The sequence below is a fragment of the Colletotrichum godetiae genome, assembly GCF_030913485.1.
Source record: "Colletotrichum godetiae strain CBS 193.32 chromosome Unknown BDP55scaffold_8, whole genome shotgun sequence".
NCBI lineage: Eukaryota > Fungi > Ascomycota > Sordariomycetes > Glomerellales > Glomerellaceae > Colletotrichum > Colletotrichum godetiae.
Genome location: NW_026851256.1, coordinates 1,127,900 through 1,152,458, shown reverse-complemented (window position 1 = coordinate 1,152,458; position 24,559 = coordinate 1,127,900). Strand labels below are relative to the sequence as shown.

The window sequence follows — 24,559 nt, the reverse complement described above, 5'->3', positions numbered from 1 at the left end:
CTGACAGGACCAGGGTTCGGCTGAGAGCGGAAATTCATTACGGGGTCAGACAGCAACCAACCGCCCCCTTCGGCCCTATCAACCGGCTTAGATTTCAATCCCATTCAGCGCCAAGATGCGCTTCATAGGCAGCCGGGCGGCACAGTCAGAAGCTTGTCCTAAATAATGTTGTTGGGTGCCATTGAGTTAACCTGGAAGGGAAACTGGTCGGCTTTGTTTTCAGTTCGCCCTAGGAAATTCATTTCCTCGCTGGAGTCATGTGGCAAGGGTACCTCTGGTTGCTCGTAGGCATCAGCCCACGATAGATCTCATATGACATTTGTTCCCCGAGGATAAATAGTCGCCTGTCCCAGTAACAAATAACGGCCTCAGTTCTGTTATCCCATCAATCAAATAATACTATTAACATCTTGTTGTCACTCTTTGTTTACAAGAGCACTCCCGAGCCTCAACACTGGAAACAGTCTTCTACTTGACTCTTGTCATCTATCCAACATGCGCGTTACTACCGTCATCTTCGGCGCTCTCGCCGCAACTGTTGCCGCCGTCGGCGATGTCCACCTCCAGCTTCATAAGAGAATCGAGCCGACCAAGATCATCAAGGTCCTTGAAGCCCGCGGCACGCCCGAGTGTACAAACGCTGTCTACGCCTTCGCCAGCGCCGTCACCGGCTCCGACCCCCTCCCCACGCCGAATTTCGCCCTTCTGGAGTGGGCCGCCACCGCGTCCGTCGCCAACTCCACGGTAGACCCTTGCAGCACCGTCTCCGTCACGGACTCGATGAGCGCCCAGTACACCTCTTGGTCAAACGCCGTCATGTCATGGCAGACTGCCCACATGTCGGAGATGCGGGCCGTGTGGCACGAGTGCACTGATATTCCCATCATCTCGGCTGAGGTCAAGAGCTTACTGGCCTCTGGTGGCTACTGCAGCAGCAAGCTAGCCGCGCTCACCAGCGAGGGCGCCGGACCGAGGGAGACTGGTATGGTTGTTGCCGCTGCCGCTGCTGCCGGCTTCGTCTATGCTGCTATGCAGTGAGGAGGATTGTCAGTATCCGTGACTTCCGCAACGCTACAACGTTCCTGTGTAGTATTGGCAGAGACAGCTCGAGGTACTAGATGCTGGGATGCATGAAAGGGAAGAGTTGTGCTCCGTGATGGGCCAATGATGTTTGATACCAATTAGCTTTTAATGATAATGATTGTTTCCAGTCATCTTGTTCATCATCTGTTCTACATAGTAACGAGTGACCGTTCTGCTTTGTATCTTCGTGTAATCTTTGATTTTCCGTAAGATTCGCCACCGTCTAGAATATGGCCAGGGCATTGGGCGGCGATCCTACAAGACAAGAAACATTCATCGGCGCGGAGGTCAAGAAGAATGAATACCTCCCTGTCTTCTTGCAGTATGCCGACAGACGACTGAGATCCCATAGCTCGCCAATGGGCATGCCGAATAGACTCAAGAAGTAGGGGTGGAGGACTTGAGCAAAGGTCAGCCATATTCATCCTGCTATGGTTTTCTTTCAGCATATCGCAACGACGTACCAAGATCAGTCATCTCTGCTGGACTTCCGTCTGGTTTGACAGGTGGGAATGCCTCAAAGGCGTTAGAGTCTCCAGCAACAGCAGCGAAGTGCTTGTTCCAGAACCACTTGGCCGTCTCCTCCGTGCCATGTACGCCCGACAACCTATACTGCCCTAACTTGGCGAAATCGTCCGGTGTAGGCTTATCTATGATCTCAGTGATGCCTGTTCTAAGCAAAAAAATGTCGCCATGCTTGAACCCTAAGCCTTGATGTTTAGCTACAGCCTCAATGTCTTCGATAGTGATGCGGTAGCCATCCATGGGATGGTAGTCGATCCCCTTCGCGTCAGCGTATGCCTTGTAGTCGATCAAGACTCCACGACCCACCACGCCACCTCGCTCATGCCAGTGGTCAATGGTGGGCATTTTATTTGTTGCCGTAGATGTCGCTGATAGTTCTTCTTGTGTTGGCTTGAAGCCATTGTAGGCGAATCCCGTCGGCTGATGCTGCCAGTGAACTAAGCTGTCCCACTGACTGCTACCTTGCGTGTTGAATTCCAGCTCGTCGTCCCAGCCAACCCCTTGACTGAGTCCGCCTGTCTGCAGCGAGTGCACCTTATGAACCGATTGCTTGCGTCCTGGGATAGCCAGCTTGTTCATGCTATCCAGAGGCCAACTATGAACCATCTTGTCAGCTAAGAAACGTTTGTTTCAGATAAGGTAGCATGCACTGGTGATGTTGATGTCTTACTTCAAAGAGATGGATACGCCATCGTGAATCTTAGCGCTGGCTGCCTTCACAACTGGAGGGGTGAGCAAGTTCAAGGTCCCGAAGAGGTCTTTCTTTCCATCCTTGTCGAAAAGTCCCCAGACACAACCCTTGGGCATGCCTTCAACTGGCGGAAGGTCATCGTAGTCAGGAAGATTCAGTTCATTTCCTGGGGCGGTATCCATGATCGCGAATCGCTTGGAAGTCAGATATGATATGCGGGTATGGAAAGGTAGCTTTCAAGGACCTGCGGCTATTTCTTGTTGAACAAGCAGAGCTTCGGTCTGTGTATTCACTAAGCACACAAGGCAATGACCCCGGCGATGATGCACCAGGCTGGATAATCAGATACCTAAGTACCCGTATCTGCTGTGTGAACCCCTCACTTCGCTTGAGGGGTAAAGTCAGGGGGTTGAGGGTGAGTTGGACAGGGGAACAACGGTGGTGCGCCCGTGCGATGGATACTAAAGTGGATAAAAATGTCAGTTGGTTGTTAGATCGTGGACCGTCGACGTGCAGTTGCATGGAGATCCAAACCTCAATCTTCGAGCAAAGAGCATGAGCAGAACATTGGGGGAATCCTTTCTCTCATTCCCCAACTGAGAATGAAACCTACCTTACTTTCTGTAAGTACTCACTTGGTACTGATGTACCTCGTCTATGACGGTGTTGGGCTCTCGGATCACTCTGTAAATTGACATCAAAAGGCACTTGACTGCACTGATTGGAGGATCTGGTCCACAGCCAATGGCCGCGCGCTGATCTACGCCATTTGAACGTGCGGATAGATCCTTTTGTAATCGGTACCCCAGACACCGTTCCCGAGTCCACGCACAGACCGGCTGCATTGAATTTTCAGTTGATGTTAGCTGGTTCCTGGTTTTGATACCACATCGGCGGAAGAGTTACGTTTGAAGGCGAGAAGGGCATGAACGTCAACATCGCCCGTCGGTCCTCATCTTGTGCTAAGTTAGTTGTGACAACGGGCGTGTTGACTGTGGCACACGGTCGCTCCCGCGTAGTCTAGCGGGAACTACCCGCTCATGGGGTCATCTGATCGGTTTCGGTCTCGTAGCGGTGGGCCAGTCGCGTTGATGGTCTCGAAACCGAGCGCTCTGCACAGGGCAACGCGCAGCGAGCCGTTAGACAATGACACCATTGACTCATGATGCAGCAGCAGATACGCCATCGGCAAGGGTCTAGACGGGACACGCAGGTTCGTCCCCCAGTTCCCTGAAGTTTGAACCTATACCAAGACTCGAAGCTAATATAGCCCACCAAGACATGCAGGTGGTGTTTGACACCAGGCCAAGCGGAGTTTTGTCATATCTGGCCTTCTTTGGACGACAGCTTCTCCGCAACAACTACCCATGCAGCGGAGCAGAAGTCGGACCCTTAAAAGCCTGGCGGGTTTATGTAGATCCTGAGATCGTTTCGGTCCGGTAGAGGAGGAGATCCACCATCAACTACCGCATCTTTCATTAAGCGATGTTGCTATGTTGCACTCGAAATGCGACGAACGAATACGAATACGTCCGTGTCGATCTGGAGATACTGGTCCCTCCCGGCCAAGCGAGTAATGGCTCGTCGGGTAGACAGTACTCCCCGACTGATCCATAGATTGAAGCTCTAGTACGACGACCCGCAATCACGCTTCGGCGTAGAGATATTGTGGTACGCGGGGATGCTCGGCCCTCTTCTATCTTGGGGAACCCCAATTGAGACCAGACGACAGACAAGAGCATGGAAGATGTCACTAGAGCTGTTTGGGGACACCGCTTGGACTGCTCTCAACGGACGTGTGCCCCCATATTTTGGCGACTCAAAACCAGACGATTCGCCTCCTCCAAAATAATAAATAGGAAGTTGAGTAGGCTCACCTACCTCAACTACGTCTTAGTTTGACCTGCAAATAAACGTCAACATGGCTGCATCTCCACAGATAACGGCAGACACAGCGGCCGGCGCCGCTGCGGTCGACTTCATGGCCCTCAACAAGAAGTACACCGAGGAGAAGGAGAAACGCCAGCGGTCTGACGGCAACGCGCAGTACATCGAAATGGAAACGGACGTGCAGTTCAGCAAATTGGCACAAGATCCATGGGTCGACCACGAGGAGCTCAACGCCCAGTCACCGAGCCTCAAAGACGGCGACGAAGTCAAGTTCATTGTCCTTGGCGCAGGCTACGGGGGCTTGCTGTTCGCCATTCGATTCATCCAGGCCGGCTTCAAGCCCGAAGACATTCGCCTTATCGATGCTGCAGGCGGATTTGGTGGCACATGGTACTGGAACCGTTATCCCGGTCTCATGTGCGATGTAGAATCCTATACCTACATGCCGCTCCTCGAGGAGACCGGCTATATTCCGAAGCATCGATACTCATATGGAAACGAGTTGCGAGCGCATGCGAACCGGATGGCAAAGACATGGGACCTGACAGATAAGGCTTTGTTCCGCTCACAGATCAAGAGCTACGAGTGGGACGAGGACTCCAAGCGATGGATCGTAGTCATCGAGCAGGTCCGCGGCCCGAATGAGTCGCCAATCATGATGACGGTTCGATCCCAGTTTGTTGTTCTCGCCAACGGTGTTTTAAACCACCCCAAAGCGGCCAAGAACCTCGAAGCCTTTGAGGGTGACATGTTCCATACTGCACGGTGGAACTACAACGTCACTGGTGGAAACACGGAGGACCTCGAAAACGTTCAGCTCACTGGCCTGGAGGGAAAGCGGGTTGGCATCATCGGCACTGGTGCGACTGCCATCCAGCTTGTTCCACAGCTCGCCAAGTGGGCAAAAGAGCTCTACGTCTTCCAAAGAACGCCGTCATCTGTAGACGAGAGAGGTCAGAGGCACACTGATCCAGAAGAGTGGAAGAAGATTGCCGACGGTCCTGGCTGGCAGAAGCGTCGCCTTGAGAACTTCAATATTTTCGTTTCTGGCGGCGAGGCAGAAGAGAACTTGGTAGATGATGGCTGGACGAAGCTGAAGACCTATAAAGGCCTTGTCGGCGCACCACATGAGAAGCCTCTTGGATTAGAAGACATTCCCGGTCATATCGGGGGTCTTCTAGCCTTAGATGCACCAAGGTCAGAAAGAGTCCGACGCCGCGTTGAGAAGATTGTGAAGGACAAGGCAGTCGCCGAAGCTCTGAAGCCGTGGTACCCAGCATGGTGCAAGCGACCGACCTTCCATGACGATTACCTTCCTGCGTTCAATCTACCAAATGTCCACCTTGTTGATACAAACGGCAAGGGAGTTGATCACGCTACCAAGAATTCGCTTGTTGTCGATGGCACAGACTACCCGCTCGACGTCATCGTCCTGAGCACAGGATACAGGCCGCCTGCAGCAGACATGGCTGAGCCATCGAGTAGATCCAACATGACTATCAAGGGCCGGAATGGCGAACTCTTGTCGGAGAAGTGGTCGAACAAGGGTCCGTCCACCCTTCACGGCGTCCTCACCAATGGGTTTCCAAACTTGTTCCTGACCGGCCCCTTGCAGATCGGCACCACGGCAAATTTTGCCTATGCCCAGGACGTTCTCTCTCAACACTGCGCATACATACTTGTCGAAGCTATGAAGCGCGCGGGGAAAAGCACCAGCGAGGTGGTCATCGAGAGCACATTGGAGGGCGAAGAGGCATACGTCGGCTTGATTATGCAGCATGCGGCGTGGTTCTCCAGCTTGTCTATCTGCACACCAAGCTATATGAATAACGAGGGCGAAAAAGCCCCATCTGAGGCGCAAATGAAGTTGGCTAGAGGAGCACCATTTCCTCATGAAATGAATACCTATGTGAGATTTCTCGAAGATTGGCGAGCCAATGGCATGATGAACGGTGTCGAGGTTACATCATAGCGACTGTGGCATCTGAAGATTAATTCTTGAGCGTTACAGTGCATGGCTCGATCGATATAGGAAGTAAGCCAGTACTTCTTACCGTAGAAAACATTCATAACATCACTAATCTCCGCGATGCAATGAGACTGCTGCGTTCTTCATCTGGTCTACGAGCGAGTTTCAAGGACGAGGGCAGCTACATAGATGGATTCTTACTGGCCATGTAGTAGTGGATTGAGGTTCGAGTATGGTTTTCCCAAAGCTCGGCAGCTACTAAGGTAGATGAAGATTGCCATAATTCAAGACCCTATTCCCCATTTCTCTTCTACAATGAAGTGGTGGTCACCCTTAAGCGAATTGAATTGCGAATACGCGGTGACCATCTAGACTTTAGTGACCAAGGTAAATAGGTACTACTCTCGTTGCACATGGCATAGCCGAATCTCTTGCGGTTTTCCCCGATAGGAATCAAATCGCTTCCTAAATAGCACTCACCACATTTTTTCAACAAGAGGCCATATCTTGCTAGCTGATTTCTTGCCAAAAGAGCAACTTTCGATAAGCCTCCTAGTACTCAATCAGCCTTTCCTCGATTTGATCAGAGACACCTCACAGTCCTTACCATCGCCACCTAGCCACGATCCGAATCAATACACTTGCAGCACTGTTATGGGCCGTCCTCGAGACGTGTCATACCCTGGATGCCTGGGTCTCCAAGCCCCACCATGCTTGCAGTTGAGAAGTGAGACAAGTGTTTAGATCTGCGAACTGGAGCTTCCTGCCGACCACTTCGGTCGAATTGCTGCAGTGCGTCCCAACCCGGGCGGGTAGCCGCCTCGAGACTATCAGTGGATGTCGGAGAGGTTACTATTTACAGAAGATGCGGCATTAGCTGAAGACAACACGTCAGTCATTCACAACTATCATAGGTCGAAGGGAGAATACTCAAGCGACATGCAACACGTGATGTGAGACGCTTTTTTTGTCGTCAATTGAACATTGAAAGAACTCCCCCGTTGCTTGACGAGCATTCCAAAGCCACCCATATGTGCCTCAAGATCCCCCCTTTCTCCAAGATCAAGATGACGGTATCTTTCTCCGAATCCCTCTGAAGACCACACCAACTAGTACGGAAGGCTATACCGTTTCAGGACTACATGCGGTCGACTTCATCGTTACAAGTAGCCATTTCACTAAGAGCATCCGGATACTGAAGGCCTTCCTGTGTTGCTGTACGTGCAGCCTGTCCCCGTCACATACAATGTTGTCACGAATCAGCATATAGAGTAGCTCATGGAAACAGGCATCTCAACTGTGGTCTAATCAACTATGGAAAGGACAAAAGGAGGAAGCCCCTGAGGGAGCCCCTTTTGTATGCCTATATCCCTGTCTACCCCCATCTCTACCGCTGAGCGTCACCCTAGTCATACTTATCTCGTGACAAATGTCGTCGAATGTACACTGAGTGTATCATTGTGCCTGGCTCGGCATCTTAGCCGTGACTTGCGTTGCCGCAGACGGAGGAGACGACTTTTCCAATAATCTGTTTTCTGTCTTGTCACCGTTAGCACATGTGATAAACGATTTTCTGTGGAGTAGTCTGCTAATGGCGGTTGCCGAGTCAGACTCTAAGCGCTTTTCGGAGAACGCGTCACCATGCAGTTCATGAGCGACTCTATGGACTGAGCTGATAGTATCAGTCTAGCTGTGGCACCCCTAGGAATCATTACGAATATTGTCAGCGCTATAAGAGTTGGTGGCCCTTCTCGGCTTAAAGCTGTAGTGACATGGAGAAGGGCCCGAGAGAACTTGGCGGCTGCAGAAGTAGAGCTGATGTCTTCTACATCTGAAGAAGTCTGTGAGCTTTGGAATGGGCACGAAGTTGTCAGGTGTATGAGTTTATCTGTCTACTGCCAAACAAGAAGCCTCCTTCGTCTAAACCAAGCGATTTTGGCGTAGAGATCAGAAGTTTGGATGACGTTCTTGATGAAGTTGGTAAGAACATTGAAATTTTCTTTGATGTCTCAAAACTTGATCTAAGCGGATGCTAAACTCTTCGGTCGACGTCGCAGGGGGGTAAAAATGATTATAATTCGATGACCGAAACAATCATTCAACCTAGCGAAGCAGAGTCAGGAACGGTGCCACCACAGTCCGAAGAAAATCAGATCGTGGACCCGACAAGCGGAGGCTCATCACAGAAGGTCTTCATCACGCGCAACTTAGACAACGGCTCACCCAACGTTTCGTTGAATACTCATGGCCAGTCCACTACTTGCGAGCTCGTCTTTGCCGCAATTTTCGGGGCGACCCTTCAGCTAGGGGTATTGGTGTATGTAGGATTCGCGACTTATCACCCGTCTTTCAATTTGACGAAAGGCGACGAGCCTGTCGCCGATTATGCGTACCCTTGCACTCTGTCTGGAACACTTTTCCTGGTGTTCGACTTAGCACTATCTGCTCACGTCGTCGAGAGTAGCACGAAAGAAAGAAACTTCATTTCAAGAGACGACAAGAAGACCCGTGTCATCGACATTGTATCTTTTCTATCAGAGAACTCAAGTCGAAACCTCCGAGATCATTTCGGGAGGACTTCGTTTTATCAGGCAGCCGTAGCAGGCCACCAGAACATTTTCGGGCCACTGGGTCGAAGTGGGATCTTCCTGGATGCTAGAGATCGTAACGGCCAAACTGCATTATCTATAGCCGCCAAAAACGGCCATGTGGTCTAAAGCTTTGGTCAGCAGCGGTGCGGAAGTCAAGCTTGAAGATGAAAAGGCGAAGACGCCTCTACACTAGGCTGCAGAAACAGGTCACGGAGACTGTGTTGGAATACTCCTCACTCATAATGCCCCGACGGAGCCAATAGCCTACCTGAAGATGACACCCCTTCACTTGGCTTCTCAATCTGGGGATTATGACTGTGTCTGCAAACTTCTTGATAAAGGCGCCGATGCGGATGCCTTAGATCACGGCGGTGGCGCACCGATCCATCCACCTTGCTGTTCAGTCAGGTAATCTGGATACTGTCAGGGCACTACTCAGAAAGAGTCCGAACGCAAAGTTGATAGAATATCAAACTGTTTGGACAACATCGATGTTTGCCGCCGGAGCTGGTCAGACAGAAGTGCTTGAAATACTTGCTGAGCATGATACCAATCTTTGCCTGAAATATAATAGTGGCAGGCATGCCTTAGAGCATGCAATTTACGGGAGTCGTCCTGAATTGATTCCTATGACTATTAAGACCGTAGTCGGGTTGGGCGCCAATTTAGAAGCCCGTGGGAGAAAGGGAAGAATACTGCCGATGGCTACTGTTGCCTTCTTAATAGGGAATACTGCCCTGCTTGTTGTCAAGCAACTGCATGATTGCGGCGCTGATGTTGAGGGAACTTATACGAATGATAAGACAGCATGGGAAGTCGACAGTGAGAAGCACAAAGAGGATGTTGCTCAACTCTCCCTGTCCATCAGAAGATCGCGTGGAACCCAGGTGCCTAAATGGTACGCTTGGCCTTCTGAGAGTGAGCTTTCAGTGTCGAACGAGTAAGGGTGGGCTCGAATGTTTAGTGGTTGGACCTCAAGCTTCGTAAACTCCAATTCACAGTTGGTGTTACTCTCTATCTCAAGACTAATAAGTGTAACAATGATTGTGCCCCTTCAAAGTGCAACTATGGCTACACTTACATTTAGCTACACACGACATGAAGAGTCAAAATGTTTTCGAAGTGATTTTATCCGCAGCTAGAACTACGAACGTAGGCATGATTTTGCTGGCCACCTGCCGAATTACCATAGGCGGAACCTTGATAGCTGCTAAGCAAACTACAGCTTGTGCTGCTGCCTTGGTAGAAAGAAGCAGCAAAACAAGCCGAGTTTGCAGCGCACTTTGAAATGCAATCGCCTAAGCTTGTAGCATCAACGTAGCCAAGATAGTCTCCCGAAGCAAGCCTGCCGCAAATGATTTGGAACTTTCTAGAACTCAGTGTCCAACAGTATCCATCGTTCGCGGAACATGTGGGATTGCTGGTCACCGTACCACCACATGCCGAGCCAGCGCAGGTTGAACATGTCCCCGGTGAGAAGGAAGACTGGCATCCAAAGCCACAGAAGTCGCTGCCAGTGTTGCAGTACCCATTCTTTGAGCTATTGTGTGGCTTGTCAATGTTCTGATGCAAGACAGAAAGAGGTGTTGTATTTGACTTACCAGCACAGTCCTGAGGGGCAGGTATAGCCATTGGAGCCACCACATGTGTTGTCTGGACTTGTCTTGGCGCCAGTGGACGCGGGCTGCGCTGCCGAGGAAGATGCAGCAGCCCCTCCACCTGAAGAGGAAGAAGAGCAGGTTCCAAAGGATGACTGGCAGCCGGTGCTGCAGTGATCGGTGCTTGAGCCACAGTATCCCCATTGACTACAGCAGTCACCAAAGGTGCTTCCTCGGCAGGTGTTTCCACCTGTTCCACCACAAGCTCCATCCTGGCTGACCGTTTTGCCGCCATTGGTGACGGAGCTGCAGTCGCCAAACTTTGACTGGCAAGAGTTGAGGCAATGAGCATCTGTGTTGCCGCAATATCCCACTGGCTGCAACAGGTTCCGAAAGAACTTCCCTTGCAGGTGTATCCCGCAGTGCCGCCACAGGTGCCATCCGAGCTGACCCTACCGTTGGTGCTGGTGCTGCCGCCCCCGCTGTTGCTAGAACCAGTTGTGCATTTACCGAATTTGGATTGACATCCTGTTCCGCAGTGTGCGTCGGTTGTTCCGCTATTTGTATACTAGGTCAGTCTTGACAATTTCTCGCAGTCTTGCGCATCACCTCAAACTTACCACCAGCTGTATTGACTGCAGCATTGAGATCCCGGACAGGTGTAAGCGTTGGAACCTCCGCAGGTCTGGTCCGGAGATGTCGCCGCTGCAACGATTCCCGCCAAGAACAGCAGACAAGAAAGGGAAAGTCTAACCATCTTTTCTTCAAGGCGACAGGGGATTGATGATTATTGACTTGTTACCAAATAAAGTTGACGTCTGTGATTAGAGGCCGAAAGAGTTGGCGCAATTTCAGTCTGGATGATTCAGCATTCAAACCCCGACTAAGTTGCGGTATCCTCTAAATAAAGATTTCGGTGTTATTTTGGCGGTCATTGCTTGCGGACATAGCGGTCACGGGAACCATCCTCAGACTCTCTAGGGCAGATCTAAGACTTGGGATTTTGGCTTCGAGCATAACGACAGGCTACGCTTCATTCCGTTTCCGGTCGTCAATGATCACAATCCGTGACTTCACGCACCCTCCCGAAAGGAATGGCATGAGTTCCTTTGGCCAGATCTGTCCGATCTATACGTCTGGCCCGAGGAGATGGCATGACTATCATCTCCATGATCGGATCTACAAAATTGGTGCTACCGCTCACGCCGCTCTAGATTTCCGAGAATTTGTCTCACCTTTCAACCCGCGCTGCGGAGTGTCTGGGTGAAATCAGGTGTTGGCCGGAAACGGAAATAGACATTAATCTAAGCGGAATGGCTTCAGTCTAGATTACGTGCCGCAGAAATGGCAAATATTTACGCACTACGGAGTATTTGTGGCTGAATTGACGTTACTATCTTTTGACATTGGCCAATGCATGCTGGCGCTGCGTCTGATGATGATCAGATGTCTCAAACTATCACTGTTGCGTTCTTCGGTTCGACTCGGCACATCCACGCTTTCATTAAGTAAGGTTTGAGATCTCCATGTTAATGTCCAACCTCATTTCTAACTTCCATACTCTTTTGGTGGGAATCCAGCGTTTTTCCTCTTCAATTTCTCTTGACATTTGAGGGTCTGTTCTTCAAACAAATGCTCACTGCTAGAGTCCGCGTACAAACAGGTCACGCACTTGTAGCCAAGGTACTTAAGACCAGGCCTGTGAGACCAGTCCTCAAGTCCAGGGGGCGCTGGACAGTGCGACGATGCTCTGAACACCTCAGGGCAAGCATTTTCAGCTCTTAATGCAGTCACAAGGACTTACTTCCAGTTAGCCCCCATCACAATACTTATCATACGTCACATAAATATGATACTTATACCACGAGAGAACGCTTGCGCGGAATGGCTCGACGCATCGACATTTGCTGGCATGCAGGATTCCAAGTCGCGTTCGGATTGGTGCAGGCGATTCCTGTGCAGCAGTTCAACAGTCCATGCCACTGTCAAAGAGTGTACGCCAAACGCAAGTCATTCATACCATTATACAGTGAAGAGTGCTAAATGAATTATAATACGAGCCAGTAGAAGATCGTCGGTTTTGTAAGGTGATCATCAACACAGCGAATGGCACAGACACGCTCTGAGCTTGCGATCGAATGGACCTAGAACATAGATGTATTTCTGGAGGGGAGAAATCATCAATCGGAAGGGTGGCCGAGTTGGTTATGGCGCCAGGTTAAGGTCAGCTTAACATCTGTTTCCTGTGGGGCAACCCGCGCGAGTTCGAGTCTCGTCCCTTTCATTTTGAAGTTTTTGGCAATCTCCACCACTGTTTAATCCTGTAGATCATAATTTTGCTCCGTATCCAACCAAGCCCTTTTGCTAGCAAAAGAATGGAGGGTTCATATCTCTATCGGTTAGATGTGTCTGGTCGATGTGAGTAGGCGAGATTGAGCGAGGAATGGTATCTGAATGACTATTTCCCTGTGCTTATAAGTCGTTTCGGTAATTTAAACTCAATAACATAGAGTTTGTGACTCAGCCCACTTGGAAAGGCTTTTATTGCTGCCTAGTTTACGCAGTCACGTAAATACATGTATTCTCGACAAGTAGTCGCCCCATTCTGGCCGTAGTAACCATTCGCATATCGGAAACATACAACGCCGCAGTTCATAAGTCCCAGTCACTGATACTAAACAGAATCTGAACCACGTAGCCATTTTCTCCAGGTACATACTGCCGTTCGCTAAACCGCAAGACTGACCGTTAAGGAAGAAAGGTCCCGTTAGGTGATCCCTACGTGGTACGAGTGCTAAGCCTCGGTGATAATTCGCGATATCGCAATGATCTGGCTAGGAAATGAAAGAAAGACATAAAGGTTCCGCTTAACTTTCGCTCTTGTTGCTTCACAGGCAGGCCGTACTTCACATGATATCTGTATCAAGACGGACCAGTCCTTGAAGCGGTCAATGGGTTTTTCTGGTTTTCTTTTTTCAAGTCCCAAGGCTGCACTGGAAACAAATTGGTTTTTATCAGTCTTGCGATCCATTTCACCATCTGGAAAGGTCGCGGTACTTTGTAGTCCCGAAAATCCGCACGAAGTCGAATAACTGCCTAGAGATTGAGTGAGCTGTTTACCCATTTAACGAGTGGTAAATTTCCGGGGGGGGGTTCGGCATTATGGTTTTTTTGGCCCCCTAGTCCTCAAGTCCGAGACATCAAACCCCGACCTACAACCTGGTCAGATCGAGATCGATTGTATTCTCATATCTAGACTTGAAGGTATATATCAAGCAAGTATTGGTGGTTCACCAGTACGGAAGCTCACCTAGCTCTCCTCACTCTCAGCCTGCGCGCCTCGAACAACAGTGCTGAGTTTGATAATGAAACTTTTCTCGGGTCTTTCAGGCCTTACTCTGGCTCATCGTACGTTACAAGATCTCAAGACATGATGCCCTAATGACCTCACTGACCGTTTACCTAGTATCAATGAACTTACTCGCTGCAAATGTACCTGATGACCCCTTTGACTACATCGTTGTGGGTAGTGGCCCAGGAGGTATCGTCACTGCTGATAGGCTTTCTGCCAATGGCAAAAATGTGCTTCTGATCGAGAGAGGACCCCCATCTTCTTTCAGATGGGGTGGGAGTACGTCCACTCATGTCACCAGTATATTGACAACACCAAGCTCTAACGGTTGTGTGTATAGGACGGAGAGGAAAATGGCTTGAAAACTCGAATCTCACAAGGTTTGACGTCCCAGGCCTTTACGGCCTCATATGGCAAGACAGCACCGACATTAAATGCCCGGACGTCGTGCCCATGGCAGGCTGTGTCCTTGGTGGTGGATCCGCCATCAATGCAGGCCTTTGGTTCAAGGTAAGCATGTCTTTTCCTCCGGTCTCTTTATCGTGGCTGACATCTCTAAGCCTCAAAGCTTGGACTGGGATTCCCAGTTTCCTGATGGTTGGAAAGCCGAGGACCTCTCCGCTGCCACGGATAGAGCTTTCCAGCGTGTACCGTGGACTAGTGTTCCTTCTAGCGATGAGATTCTATACAATCGCGAGGCTAGTGACTTGATTACGAAGGTACTCGTTAGTGACGGATGGGCTAGCATTGCGGCAAACAGTGAGCCTAATGCCAAAATCAAAACCATCTCACAGTCAGAGTACTTCTTCCAGCACGGAGAGAGAGGAGGGCTCTTGGAGACCTATCTGGTATCAGCAGCAGCCCGTGGAAACTTCAAGCTTTGGATGAATACACTCGCCACCAGGGTCGAGAGAAACGGAGGTAGCGTCACTGGTGTGCAAGTTGAGCCTTCTGGTGACGGCGGATACAATGGCACTGTCAAGCTTACTTCAGGCGGCCGAGTTATTCTTTCCGCAGGAGTGTTTGGCACAGCCAAGATTCTGTTTCGGAGTAAGAAATTTCCATCTACCAAACGCCGAGACCGCTTCGGAAGTTCTAATCATATGGATAGGCGGGATTGGCCCCAAAGATCAGCTAGACGTCGTCCGGAAAGCAGAGCCAGATTCACTCATCGACTCTGCCCAATGGATTGACCTTCCGGTCGGGCACAACCTCGATGATCATTTAAATGTAACACTCATTTCCAAAGTCCCTATGTCTCCTTAGCTAATCAGTTCAGACAAACATCATGTTCGAGCATCCGGACATAGTGAACTACAACTTCAACAGCGCTTACAATAACCCTATTCCAGATGATGCAGCAGCATATCTTAGTGAGATCACAAATCTGCCCTTGCAAGATGGTTTGACTTTACTAACTAACAGTGATTTTACAGCCGACAGATCAGGCATCTTGACCCAAGCCGCCCCGAACATCAATCCCATCTTCTGGGATGCGGTCAAAGGAGACGACGGCATCGACAGGTGGTTTCAATGGACGAGTTATGTTGGCGGACCACAAAGAGGCAAGACATACAGTGCGTACATTTGGTAACATCCCTACTTTTAGATGACCATCACTAATAGCCACAGATACTTCCGGCATTGCAGCTGCCCTCGGACTAGGCAAGACTTCGAGGGGACGCGTCACAATTAACTCGTCCCTCGTTATGGATGTCAGCGTGCTTCCTTACTTCAATGACGAAGGAAACAATGACTTCGAATCCGTTGTGGCTACTGTTAGTGGGGTCGTCAAGGCGATTTCTTCCATTCCTGGAGCCACGATGATCAACCCTGCCCCTGGTCAAGAAGTACGAGATTACGTTCGAAATGTGAGTAAATCATGCTGTCCTTCTGAAGGTTGATATGAACATGGGCTTACTCAATCGTGTAAATAGTTGGCGGTTGATGCCGGCCGTACCGCCAATCACTGGGTCGGAACTGCTCGTCTTGGAACTGACTCTGCCCTTGAGGGGGGTAAATCCGTCGTCGATCTCAACGCGCAAGTTTATGGAACTATAAACTTGCATGTTGTTGACGCGGGAATACTCAATGGTATTTTTACCGCGAATCCGCAAGCTGGTATTGTTGTTGCTGCCGAGAAGGTCGCGGAAGCTATCATCAAACTTCATGAATAGACCGGAGCTTTGTCGCCGTGTTTGCCCGTAATTGTGGTGGTGAAGACTTCAGAGAGTCGCTCAATTGCTTTGGTTAAGGCATCCTCGCCTATGCGAACCTCGGTAATAAAAGACTGGCAGACAAGCTTTCTGATCCGACGGTCTAGTAATTAGCGGGTAGTACTTGTACACTGCGATTCAGCGGTGGTTGACAGTCATCATGGTCTCTGTGAAGACATCGAAATTGACGCGAATACGCCCTATCAAGGAGAACCTCAGCACTTTAGGTTCATCGATCCCTGTAAACTCGTACCCAGACGCGCAGCTTACTCGCACGTCCGCATTTTCCAAAGCCCGTTTGGCACGTCTGGCAGCAGTGAGCAGCTCAAACCCCAAGCCGTTAACCGGATCTCGGCACGAACGCCTGGAAGTGACATCTTTAGCGCATTACATTTCACTTCCAAGTTCAGATGACCTTCCTTTTTGGTGATCGTTCTTACATTTCTCGAGAACTTCGGGGGTCGCAATCAGCCGTCCAAAGTTCCAAACAAGCAGGAATCTCCACATCAATGATTCAACGTGTATTTCTGTGTGCAATTTTGTGTGTAATTCTGTGACCGATTTGCTTCCAGCACTAGCAGCAGCACCGTCACTACTGTCGCGGCACATTGCGAGTCATTGGCTAGACTCGCAAATTCCTCGCGTCTTGAGGCAGTATGAACCCTAACTCCGCGTGTACTTACGAGAGCACCCCAAACGTGTTACCTGGGCGCATCAAGGGATCCTTAGCTTCGTTGGGAGCACCGCATAGTAAAATACCGGGCGAGTTCGTGCAAGACGTTCCTGAATTTTCGACTGGCAACTCCATCATCCATCGCAGCGGCTATGGACAACTTCACGTCCATTGCCGATTGTGAGGGTTCTTTCGGCCCTGCTGCGACCGTCTGCAGCAACCGATTCGACTTCACCCTCCTCTTTGAACAGTCCATCTTGAATGTTGGCCCGTCTGCTGTATTGCTTCTGGCCCTCCCTCTGCGGCTGCAACACCTTCTCCACCAACGCCGCAAAGTCCTACGGCATCCCTCGAATGCCGTCAAGATCGCGACGTGCATTGTCTTTGGCGGACTTCAAATCGCCTTGCTCACGTTATGGGCACAAGCACCGTTTTCCAGCCGCGTCTCCATCGCTGCCGCAGTTCTCGGCGTTATAGATGCCCTCGCTCTCACTCTCCTCAGCCATGCAGAGCATCTCCGATCCATTCGACCATCAACCATCATCTGCGTCTATCTTGCCTTTTCGCTCGTCTTCGATGCCGTGCAATGCCGCACATTATGGCTACTCCCTGGCATGCGCAACTTAGCTAGTGTGTCCAGCGCAGCGCTGGCAGTGAAGTTGATAATGTTTCTTCTAGAAGTACAAGGCAAACGCCGATTCCTCCTTGCAGCTCTGCACCACTTGAGCCCGGAAGCCACGAGCGGCATCATCGCTCGCGGTTTCTTCTGGTGGCTCAATAGCCTGCTAGGTAAAGGCTTCAAAGCGACCTTATCTCCGTCGACACTTTACGATATTGATAATGATATGCGGTCTGAATACCTGCTGCAGAACCTCGACAATGCATGGAATCGACGAAGAGGACATGGCAAGCGGATATTGTTACGCTCGATTTTCAGCACGACAAAGATGGCTTTGTTGGTCACGGCGGTACCCAGACTCGTCCTGATTGGATTCAAATTTTCTCAACCGTTTCTCATCAACCGAATCATCAAATACGTCGACGGCGACCGAGGATCTGACTCTAAGTCTGTTGGTTACGGATTAATTGCTGCAACAGGTTTGGTCTACCTGGGCAACGCGGTGAGTTACAATAATAGTGCTTGGTTGAGGTTCTCTCCACTAAAAGAACTTGTGTTAGTTGTCGACGGGTTTCTACCAACATAAGCTCTTCCGTTACATCACGATGATTCGTGGGTCTCTGGTTTCTCTCATCATGTCCAACAACCTCGAGCTAGACATGACGAAGGCTAGCGACCCGTCTGCCCCCTTGACCTTGGTCAGCACCGACGTGAGAACCATCTGCAAGTCATTTGAGATGATCCATGAGGTATGGGCAAACCCCATAGAAATCGGCCTTGCCATCTGGCTACTTCAGCAACAACTTGGCCTTGGTAGTGTGGGACCAGGCGTAACCATCATTGGTAAGCCAATGCTGTCGAGATTGAACCAAAACACAATGCACTGTTGATCTAACTAAGACTTTACCAGCTTGCACAATTGGTATGGCGAGGCTATCGAAACTGATGCCTCGAGCTTCGAAGATTTGGAACGAAGAGGTCCAAAAGCGTATCACTGTCACTGCGGAGGTGCTTGGTGCGATCAAAGAAACAAAGATGTTGGGAATGGTAGATTTCCTTCAGCATGCAATCCAAGATCTCAGAATTGCAGAGCTGCGCAGGGCGAAACAGTATCGCCGGCTGATCACTTATATGAATATGTTAGGTGAGATTAAGCCCCCGCTCAATGAGTCAATGGCTGTAGACCATAAGCTGATACTGCATATCCAGGCAATGCGCCGTCAATGGTTGGTCCTGTTGTTACTTTTGGCCTTGCCATACTTGCGCAAAAGATCAATGCCGGGCTGTCGCTCTCTATCGCCACGGTATTCACATCGCTTTCCATTATCGACCTGATTGCTGGGCCTCTTGCGCAACTCATCACCTCGGTACCGAGTTTGGTGGCATCTTTAGGAAGTTTCGAGAGGATCCAAGTCTTCCTCGAACAGGGTAGGCCATCAACGGTCACGAGTCCTGATTACATTGAAGCTGCAAACCACTCTGACCGTGGCTACGTCGAAACTGATAATGGCATAGAAATGCAGACAGTGCCGCCGAGAACCTCGTCCGAGCAGAGAGAAATCGCGATAGTGCAGGACGGCTCGTTTAGCCTCAAGATTGATGAGGAGCCCATTCTGCGCGACATCAACCTTCGAATCGCCCCCTCATCTATGACCATCGTGATTGGCAGGATAGGCTCGGGAAAGACCACCCTCCTTCGAGGTTTACTAGGCGAACTACCAACCAATGGTTCGGTCATGGCTCTTGAAGGCCCTGTAGCGTATTGTGCCCAAACAACCTGGCTTACGACTGCAACTGTCAGGGAAAACATTCTGGGTGAAACACCTCCCGATGAGGATTGGTACGAAAGAGTTATACATGCTTGCGCTCTTGTGCCCGACTTCTCTCAGCTAGCAAACGGAGATCACACAGTAGTAGGAAGCAAAGGCCAGTCACTGAGCGGGGGTCAAAAGCAACGTGTTGTAAGTTGTTTCCCTTGACTTTACCAAGAGTCGTTCAAAATTGCTCACTGACTTCACCAGGCTCTAGCACGAGCAGTATTCTCTAGGAAGCTTGTTCTTGTTGTTGATGATGCGTTGAGCGGGCTTGATAATTCCACCCAGACTCACATCTGGGACTGTCTTTTCAGCCCACGAGGCCTTGTCCGCCAATATGGTGCAACCGTAATTCTGGCCACACACTCACGTAAGTAGATACACCGGCGCACACGGCAAAGTTCCATGTGTCAGGCTGTTGGCTCACGCCAACCACAGTGAAGTACCTCAAATTTGCGGACAAGATCGTCATCTTGGGCGATAACGGGCAGATTGCTAGCCAAGGTAATTTTGATACTATTCGGGAAAGCGCTTATCTTCAAAGTCTTTCTTTCGAGGATACGCAGCCCGAAGATAAGAAGGACGTTGATACTATTCTAGTCGAAAAATCTCGACAACAAAGTCAGCCACAGAGCAAAGGGGTAGTGTCTGAATCCGAGCAGGATCTCTTGAGAAAGGCGGGCGACACAACGCTCTACTGGTATTACCTGAAGTCCATCGGTTGGCTTTATGGCTCTGCTGGTGCAATAACCTTGATATTTGACTGCTTTTTCAGAGTCTTCCCTCGTAAGTTTCTCTTCAAATACTTCTACTGGTCGACCATGGTTGCTGATCTATGCCAGAAATTTGGCTCAAGCTCTGGACGGAAGAAGACGCAAGAACCGGCTCATCAGACACAGGCTTTTACTTCGGAGTCTACTCTGCGATTTCCGTTGTGGGGTTATTTGTCATTGGAGTCAACATCTGGTTCGTATCCAAATGATGCTTCTGCAAACTATTTACGCAGAATCTGCCTGTGCTAACGGAAGCTTGCAGGATCATGTTTGTTTTGATCGTACCTAAGTCTTCTCAAAGCCTGCACTGGACACTTCTGCAGTCTGTCATGAGGTGGCTTGCACTTCGCTGGCCTGCGGTGTATATCATTACTTACTAAGTTACAGAGCACCATTGCCATTCTTCGGATCAACAGACACTGGAGACTTGATCAACAGGTAGTCATATCAGAGTCACAGGTCTAAAGCCGTAGATGCCTAACATTTTACAGATTCAGTCAAGACCTATCCCATATTGACCGAGATCTTCCTTCAGCGTTGTTCATGACTTCAATAGGTGTGTAATTCGTCCCACATACCAGACAAAACACCAAGCTAATCCATCTCAGCCGTTCTTGATTGCTTCGCAGGAGCCGTTCTGATTGTCATCGGTGCCAAATACCTTGCAGCTGCCATCCCGTTCGCCTTGCTCGCCCTCTACTGCCTACAAGCTTTCTATCTAAGAACGTCTCGTCAGATGCGATTCCTCGATCTCCAAGCACAAGCTCCTCTTCTGACAAAGTTGATCGAGACCATCGATGGCATGTCAACTATTCGCGCATTCGGTTGGCAGACTGCCTTCCGAGACACTTCACTTGATCTCTTAGATCAGTCCCAACGTCCTTACTATCTAATGTTCTGCATCCAGCGATGGCTCACTTTGGTTCTCGACATTCTTGTCGGTGCCATTGCAGTCTTGCTGGTCTCCATGGCCATGATGATACCGGATGCGACTAGCACTGGAGCAATTGCCATCGCGCTCTACAATGTGCTCAACTTCAATCAATCTCTGGCCACTCTGATTACCTCCTGGACAGAGCTCGAAACATCATTAGGTGCCATATCACGCTTGAGAACCTTCGTATCTCGAACACCAATCGAACCGACGCCTGTCGCTAGGGAGCATGACAACGTTCCACGTCAATGGCCCTCCCAGGGTCAGGTCGAGATACAGAACGTCACCGTATCTTACTCCGAGGAGACGAGACCGGTACTCAAGGGCGTCTCGCTTTCGATCGAGCCGGGAGAGAAAGTTGCGATATGTGGTCGCACAGGCAGTGGCAAATCGACTCTCACTCTCGCTATTTTCAAGCTTCTTGGCCTTGATGCAGGCAGGATCTTAATCGATGGTGTTGACATATGCACTGTCCCTAACGACGTGCTCCGTCGATGCCTCATCGCCATCCCACAGGAGCCACTTCTCTTCCCCGGAAGCCTGCGCACAAATCTCTTTCCCTTTAGCGACGTCTTGAGCGCGGATGAGGTGCCATCCGACGCTGATCTCATGGATGCCCTGACCAAGGTTTCACTGTGGTCAGCCATCTCCTTGAGTGGAGGGCTCAACACAGATGTCTCCAACTTACCACTATCCAAGGGCCAAAAGCAGCTGCTTTGTCTGGCCCGGGCCATAGTCAGGAAGAATCATAGCAAGGTTCTAGTCCTCGACGAGGCTACTAGTGCCGTCGACCAAGAGACCGAAGACATGATGGCTAGGATCATCGAGAGCGAGTTCGTTGACCACACTGTCATATCTGTGGTCCACCGTCCTCAGGCCCTTCGTGGCATTAACAAGATTGTTACCTTACAAGATGGCAGAGTCGCCAACATAGGGACTGCAGAGCACTAGTATAGATGTACGCTTTAGCATGCGGGTGGTTCAATCTTGTTGACACAACAGTCACTCAAAGGCTTCATTGATGTGGAAGAGGTACGTAAACCATTTTAATTGTAAACTTATCAAGTCTGCTTCAACTATACGGCTGCCACCTTTTTCCTGGCTAATAACCATCATTGACGATCAGCTTGCCTCTTTTACCCAATGGACTCCTGACTTTGATACCCGGTGATTGCTATTATTTCTACAGCAGAACGCCTCGACATTGCGTGCTCATCAAGATCCGCCAGATGTCCACCGGCCCTGCGATACCCTGAATGTTTTTGCATTGACCTTTTCGATGATGAACCAGAGTATGGATATGGAAGAAGATCTTCAACGGCAATAGCTGGTCATGGATACGGGTTTGCCGATCCCGCCAAACTTCCCCGATAATTATTACTTGATGAAAACGAGTCGAGTCGCTGTTTCACAAAACCATAAAAAACATCGACCACGTTTCTCCCTTTCAATCCATGCGCCTTGCCAAATCATCAATTCCCACGTCCCGGCATGTCTACGCCCATTCTCGATACCGAGTTCTGTGTTTTCCCGAGCCTCACTCCTTCGGGCTGTATTCTACAGTGATCGTCTTTGTTTGGACAATGTTGTTTCCTCGCATGATAGCTTTTTCTGATGAATCATCCTTTGTGGGATCATTCTCGCTATTGCCAGTGGCGATAGTTACTGGCTTATTACGTCCCATGCTAGCCATCACAAATGCCTCGCCGTTGTTATCGCGATCAAACTGCGAGTACTCGGCTCGATTTCGCGTTCCATTTGTACCACCAATAGTCATTCGCGACATGGCTTTGCTCCCACCACCACCGACGGTCTTTCCCTTGCCATATGTGCTTTCGCCGATAATCTTAGGTGCGACATGCCGGAAAAATTTGCGTAGGGTCGGGAGGGAGGCGCAAATAACGACCAGATTGGCTTCAACGATACTGAGGAACCAATTTGTTAGGAGACGTACATACAAATAACAACGATAGGATCAAGGTAGACCGTTGTTTACTTACATCCACAAGCTAGCCCAGGCAATGACCCAGCTTTGGTCCATGCTCGTAAGCATGGCTGGGAGAAGAGAAACGCGAACAATCGATGTGACAACTGTACTACAGGCTTTGTTAGCTTCACCGGGATCTTTCTACGTATACCATGTATCTTGTTTGAGGATCTCGGCAGCGTCGACTTACAGTGACCCGACTGCGAAAATGAAGAATAAGCCAATCTTTTGTCGACGTGGAATCTGTAGCTTCACAACGATTGGTAGCGGGAGGGCGAAGAGTATCAAGTCCGAGATGATGTTTGCCACAGCGGTTGCAATGTATAACGATGGTCGGTTGATGCATGTGCCTTCCGTGATGGTCACATCCCAGCTCATCGCGATTGGGTCACAGGCAAAGACAAGGGCAAAGAATATACCAGAGCTGTAACCGGCAATGATTGCAAGAGAAATCCACACGGCTCTTTTGAACCATCTTTGAGGGGACAGTCTGAAGTAGAAGATCAGGAGAGAGACTTTGGCAAAACTTCCGCAGAGGGTGTAGATGGCGGCCGCGAGAAAGACATCCTGCGTTGACCAGTACTTTAGTAAATCGGGCTCCCGCAACAACATGCCAGCCCTCAAGGATAAAATAGATAAACAGCATAGTTCATCTTCACATACCATCATGTAGATTTTATACTTTTCTATGGATATCTCCCATCCGTGAACACCTCCCGACCCATATGCGAACATATCTACCAAGGGCTTGTTAGCAACAGACTAGCCGACATATAAGCTTGACAGATTTACTCACGAACGCACAATCCAATCGTTGCGATGGAGGTGAACTATGATGCAGTCAGCAAGACTGGTTCCCATAAGTGTTGTTGGCGTTGGGTGGATACGCTTGAGGCAGTATGTTGCCGCAAGTCACGACCCGGCGTCCGAGGCATTCATGCTGGGGGTATTCATGATGTCACTAACCCAAGCCAATAGAAGAAAGACTGCCAAGATCGAATGTTAGTCCACTCGGCTTTCCAAGTTGCGGTCGAAGACAAAATTAAGGGCAGGTCGTGATGATAGAGGATAATGGGGGGGAAAGACACTTGACATGCTGTCTGGTAGGCGTTCTTACCATCGTCCCACTGCAGCCGACCGATCAAGAAGGCTTTCGTGTACAGCCTTTGCGCCATGAGCAAGATACTGAGAAGGGTGCCGAATCCAGCTACATAGTAAGCTTCGGGTACGGCCTGTCGATGGGGACCATCGAAGTTGACCACATAGCCTTCCGGAGGCGGAAGGGCAGTGATCACGCCGTTCACCACTGGCATGGCTGGGATTCTTGGAGTCGAATGGTCAAACTGCTGATTTCGTGCTGATGTTTGCGAAAAAATGGGTCACAGGACAAACTCGATCAAATGACAAGAACACAACACCAAAAGTACGTGGGTGGCCAGTGGCTTAAAGCATATTACATCCTTCGGGCGAAAGGCATTTTCGGACACCATGGCCGCTATGTACCAAGCGATATGGGAGTGGCTATAGAAGCGTCGGTTTTAGCATGTATCACTCTCGACTACATACTTGACACCGGCTGTCTTTCACATTATATCCAGAGTGTGATTCGCAAGCATGTATAAGTTTATGTTAGGATTGCGAGCTTTGAAGGGTAAGGTAGAGGAAGCGAGCCCACATCTCCGCCCCCATGCAGCTTGATGCAAAAGGCCCTGCTCCAGTCCCACCGTCCTGCAGTCACAAAATTTATCTTAGAACCAACGCCGCAAAACCCTGGGCTAGCGGTCGGCCAAGATAATTATGCGCGATATCACTTCATCTGGTATTCTGGCCTGAAGAACGGCACG

The 24,559-nt window shown here is 49.9% G+C and overlaps 9 protein-coding genes and 1 non-coding gene across 10 annotated transcripts; 7 read left to right on the top strand and 3 right to left on the bottom strand.

Moving 5' to 3' along the window:
- Positions 1–495: 495 nt before the first annotated feature.
- Positions 496–1,038, top strand: BDP55DRAFT_725798 (uncharacterized protein; the record flags this gene model as incomplete). Its single annotated transcript, XM_060579055.1, has 1 exon — positions 496–1,038. The coding sequence occupies one exon, from the start codon at positions 496–498 to the stop codon at positions 1,036–1,038; it is 543 nt and encodes a 180-aa protein (XP_060433353.1).
- A 268-nt stretch (positions 1,039–1,306) lies between these two features.
- BDP55DRAFT_725797 (uncharacterized protein) lies at positions 1,307–2,481 on the bottom strand (the record flags this gene model as incomplete). Its single annotated transcript, XM_060579054.1, has 3 exons — positions 1,307–1,482; positions 1,548–2,203; positions 2,279–2,481. 3 exons carry the CDS (start codon positions 2,479–2,481, stop codon positions 1,307–1,309), a joined length of 1,035 nt encoding a protein of 344 aa, XP_060433352.1.
- A 1,739-nt stretch (positions 2,482–4,220) lies between these two features.
- Positions 4,221–6,161, top strand: BDP55DRAFT_725796 (cyclohexanone monooxygenase; the record flags this gene model as incomplete). Its single annotated transcript, XM_060579053.1, has 1 exon — positions 4,221–6,161. One exon carries the CDS (start codon positions 4,221–4,223, stop codon positions 6,159–6,161), a length of 1,941 nt encoding a protein of 646 aa, XP_060433351.1.
- A 2,078-nt stretch (positions 6,162–8,239) lies between these two features.
- BDP55DRAFT_712730 (uncharacterized protein) lies at positions 8,240–8,953 on the top strand (the record flags this gene model as incomplete). The annotated part of the gene is made up of 1 exon (XM_060578216.1): positions 8,240–8,953. One exon carries the CDS (start codon positions 8,240–8,242, stop codon positions 8,873–8,875), a length of 636 nt encoding a protein of 211 aa, XP_060433350.1. The 3' UTR covers positions 8,876–8,953.
- Positions 8,954–9,240: 287 nt separating this feature from the next.
- Positions 9,241–9,693, top strand: BDP55DRAFT_628952 (uncharacterized protein; the record flags this gene model as incomplete). The annotated part of the gene is made up of 1 exon (XM_060571960.1): positions 9,241–9,693. One exon carries the CDS (start codon positions 9,241–9,243, stop codon positions 9,691–9,693), a length of 453 nt encoding a protein of 150 aa, XP_060433349.1.
- A 653-nt stretch (positions 9,694–10,346) lies between these two features.
- On the bottom strand, positions 10,347–11,104 carry BDP55DRAFT_691740 (uncharacterized protein; the record flags this gene model as incomplete). The annotated part of the gene is made up of 3 exons (XM_060577020.1): positions 10,347–10,699; positions 10,732–10,904; positions 10,968–11,104. The coding sequence occupies 3 exons, from the start codon at positions 11,102–11,104 to the stop codon at positions 10,347–10,349; spliced, it is 663 nt and encodes a 220-aa protein (XP_060433348.1).
- Positions 11,105–12,533: 1,429 nt separating this feature from the next.
- Positions 12,534–12,631, top strand: BDP55DRAFT_t92. The gene has a single exon. It is a non-coding gene; the product is annotated as a tRNA-Leu (tRNA).
- Positions 12,632–13,592: 961 nt separating this feature from the next.
- On the top strand, positions 13,593–15,976 carry BDP55DRAFT_413183 (cellobiose dehydrogenase). Its single transcript, XM_060567386.1, has 8 exons — positions 13,593–13,755; positions 13,814–13,978; positions 14,040–14,209; positions 14,260–14,749; positions 14,811–14,929; positions 14,979–15,276; positions 15,332–15,570; positions 15,637–15,976. The coding sequence occupies exons 1-8, from the start codon at positions 13,713–13,715 to the stop codon at positions 15,874–15,876; spliced, it is 1,764 nt and encodes a 587-aa protein (XP_060433347.1). The 5' UTR covers positions 13,593–13,712; the 3' UTR covers positions 15,877–15,976.
- Positions 15,977–17,253: 1,277 nt separating this feature from the next.
- BDP55DRAFT_691738 (ABC transporter) lies at positions 17,254–21,679 on the top strand (the record flags this gene model as incomplete). The annotated part of the gene is made up of 11 exons (XM_060577019.1): positions 17,254–17,709; positions 17,768–18,050; positions 18,118–18,351; positions 18,417–19,168; positions 19,229–19,361; positions 19,460–19,807; positions 19,864–19,987; positions 20,057–20,128; positions 20,182–20,232; positions 20,286–20,350; positions 20,403–21,679. The coding sequence occupies 11 exons, from the start codon at positions 17,254–17,256 to the stop codon at positions 21,677–21,679; spliced, it is 3,795 nt and encodes a 1,264-aa protein (XP_060433346.1).
- Positions 21,680–21,792: 113 nt separating this feature from the next.
- Positions 21,793–24,289, bottom strand: BDP55DRAFT_653721 (uncharacterized protein). Its single transcript, XM_060574213.1, has 7 exons — positions 23,833–24,289; positions 23,682–23,701; positions 23,512–23,545; positions 23,379–23,452; positions 22,906–23,282; positions 22,729–22,824; positions 21,793–22,653 (listed from the first exon to the last, which is right to left on the bottom strand). Exons 1-7 carry the CDS (start codon positions 24,026–24,028, stop codon positions 22,266–22,268), a joined length of 1,185 nt encoding a protein of 394 aa, XP_060433345.1. The 5' UTR covers positions 24,029–24,289; the 3' UTR covers positions 21,793–22,265.
- Positions 24,290–24,559: the final 270 nt, after the last annotated feature.

Bases quoted from the DNA above. Each gene is read 5' to 3' on its own strand.
- BDP55DRAFT_413183 (XM_060567386.1), top strand. From the start codon at position 13,713: ATGAAACTTTTCTCGGGTCTTTCAGGCCTTACTCTGGCTCATC. The intron at 14,930-14,978 runs GTAACACTCATT...TAATCAGTTCAG, and splicing joins ACCTCGATGATCATTTAAAT to ACAAACATCATGTTCGAGCA. The intron at 15,571-15,636 runs GTGAGTAAATCA...TCGTGTAAATAG, and splicing joins TACGAGATTACGTTCGAAAT to TTGGCGGTTGATGCCGGCCG.
- BDP55DRAFT_653721 (XM_060574213.1), bottom strand. From the start codon at position 24,028: ATGCCAGTGGTGAACGGCGTGATCACTGCCCTTCCGCCTCCGGAAGGC. The intron at 23,453-23,511 runs GTGAGTAAATCT...AGCCCTTGGTAG, and splicing joins AACGATTGGATTGTGCGTTC to ATATGTTCGCATATGGGTCG. The intron at 22,825-22,905 runs GTAAGTCGACGC...CAAAGCCTGTAG, and splicing joins ATTTTCGCAGTCGGGTCACT to TACAGTTGTCACATCGATTG.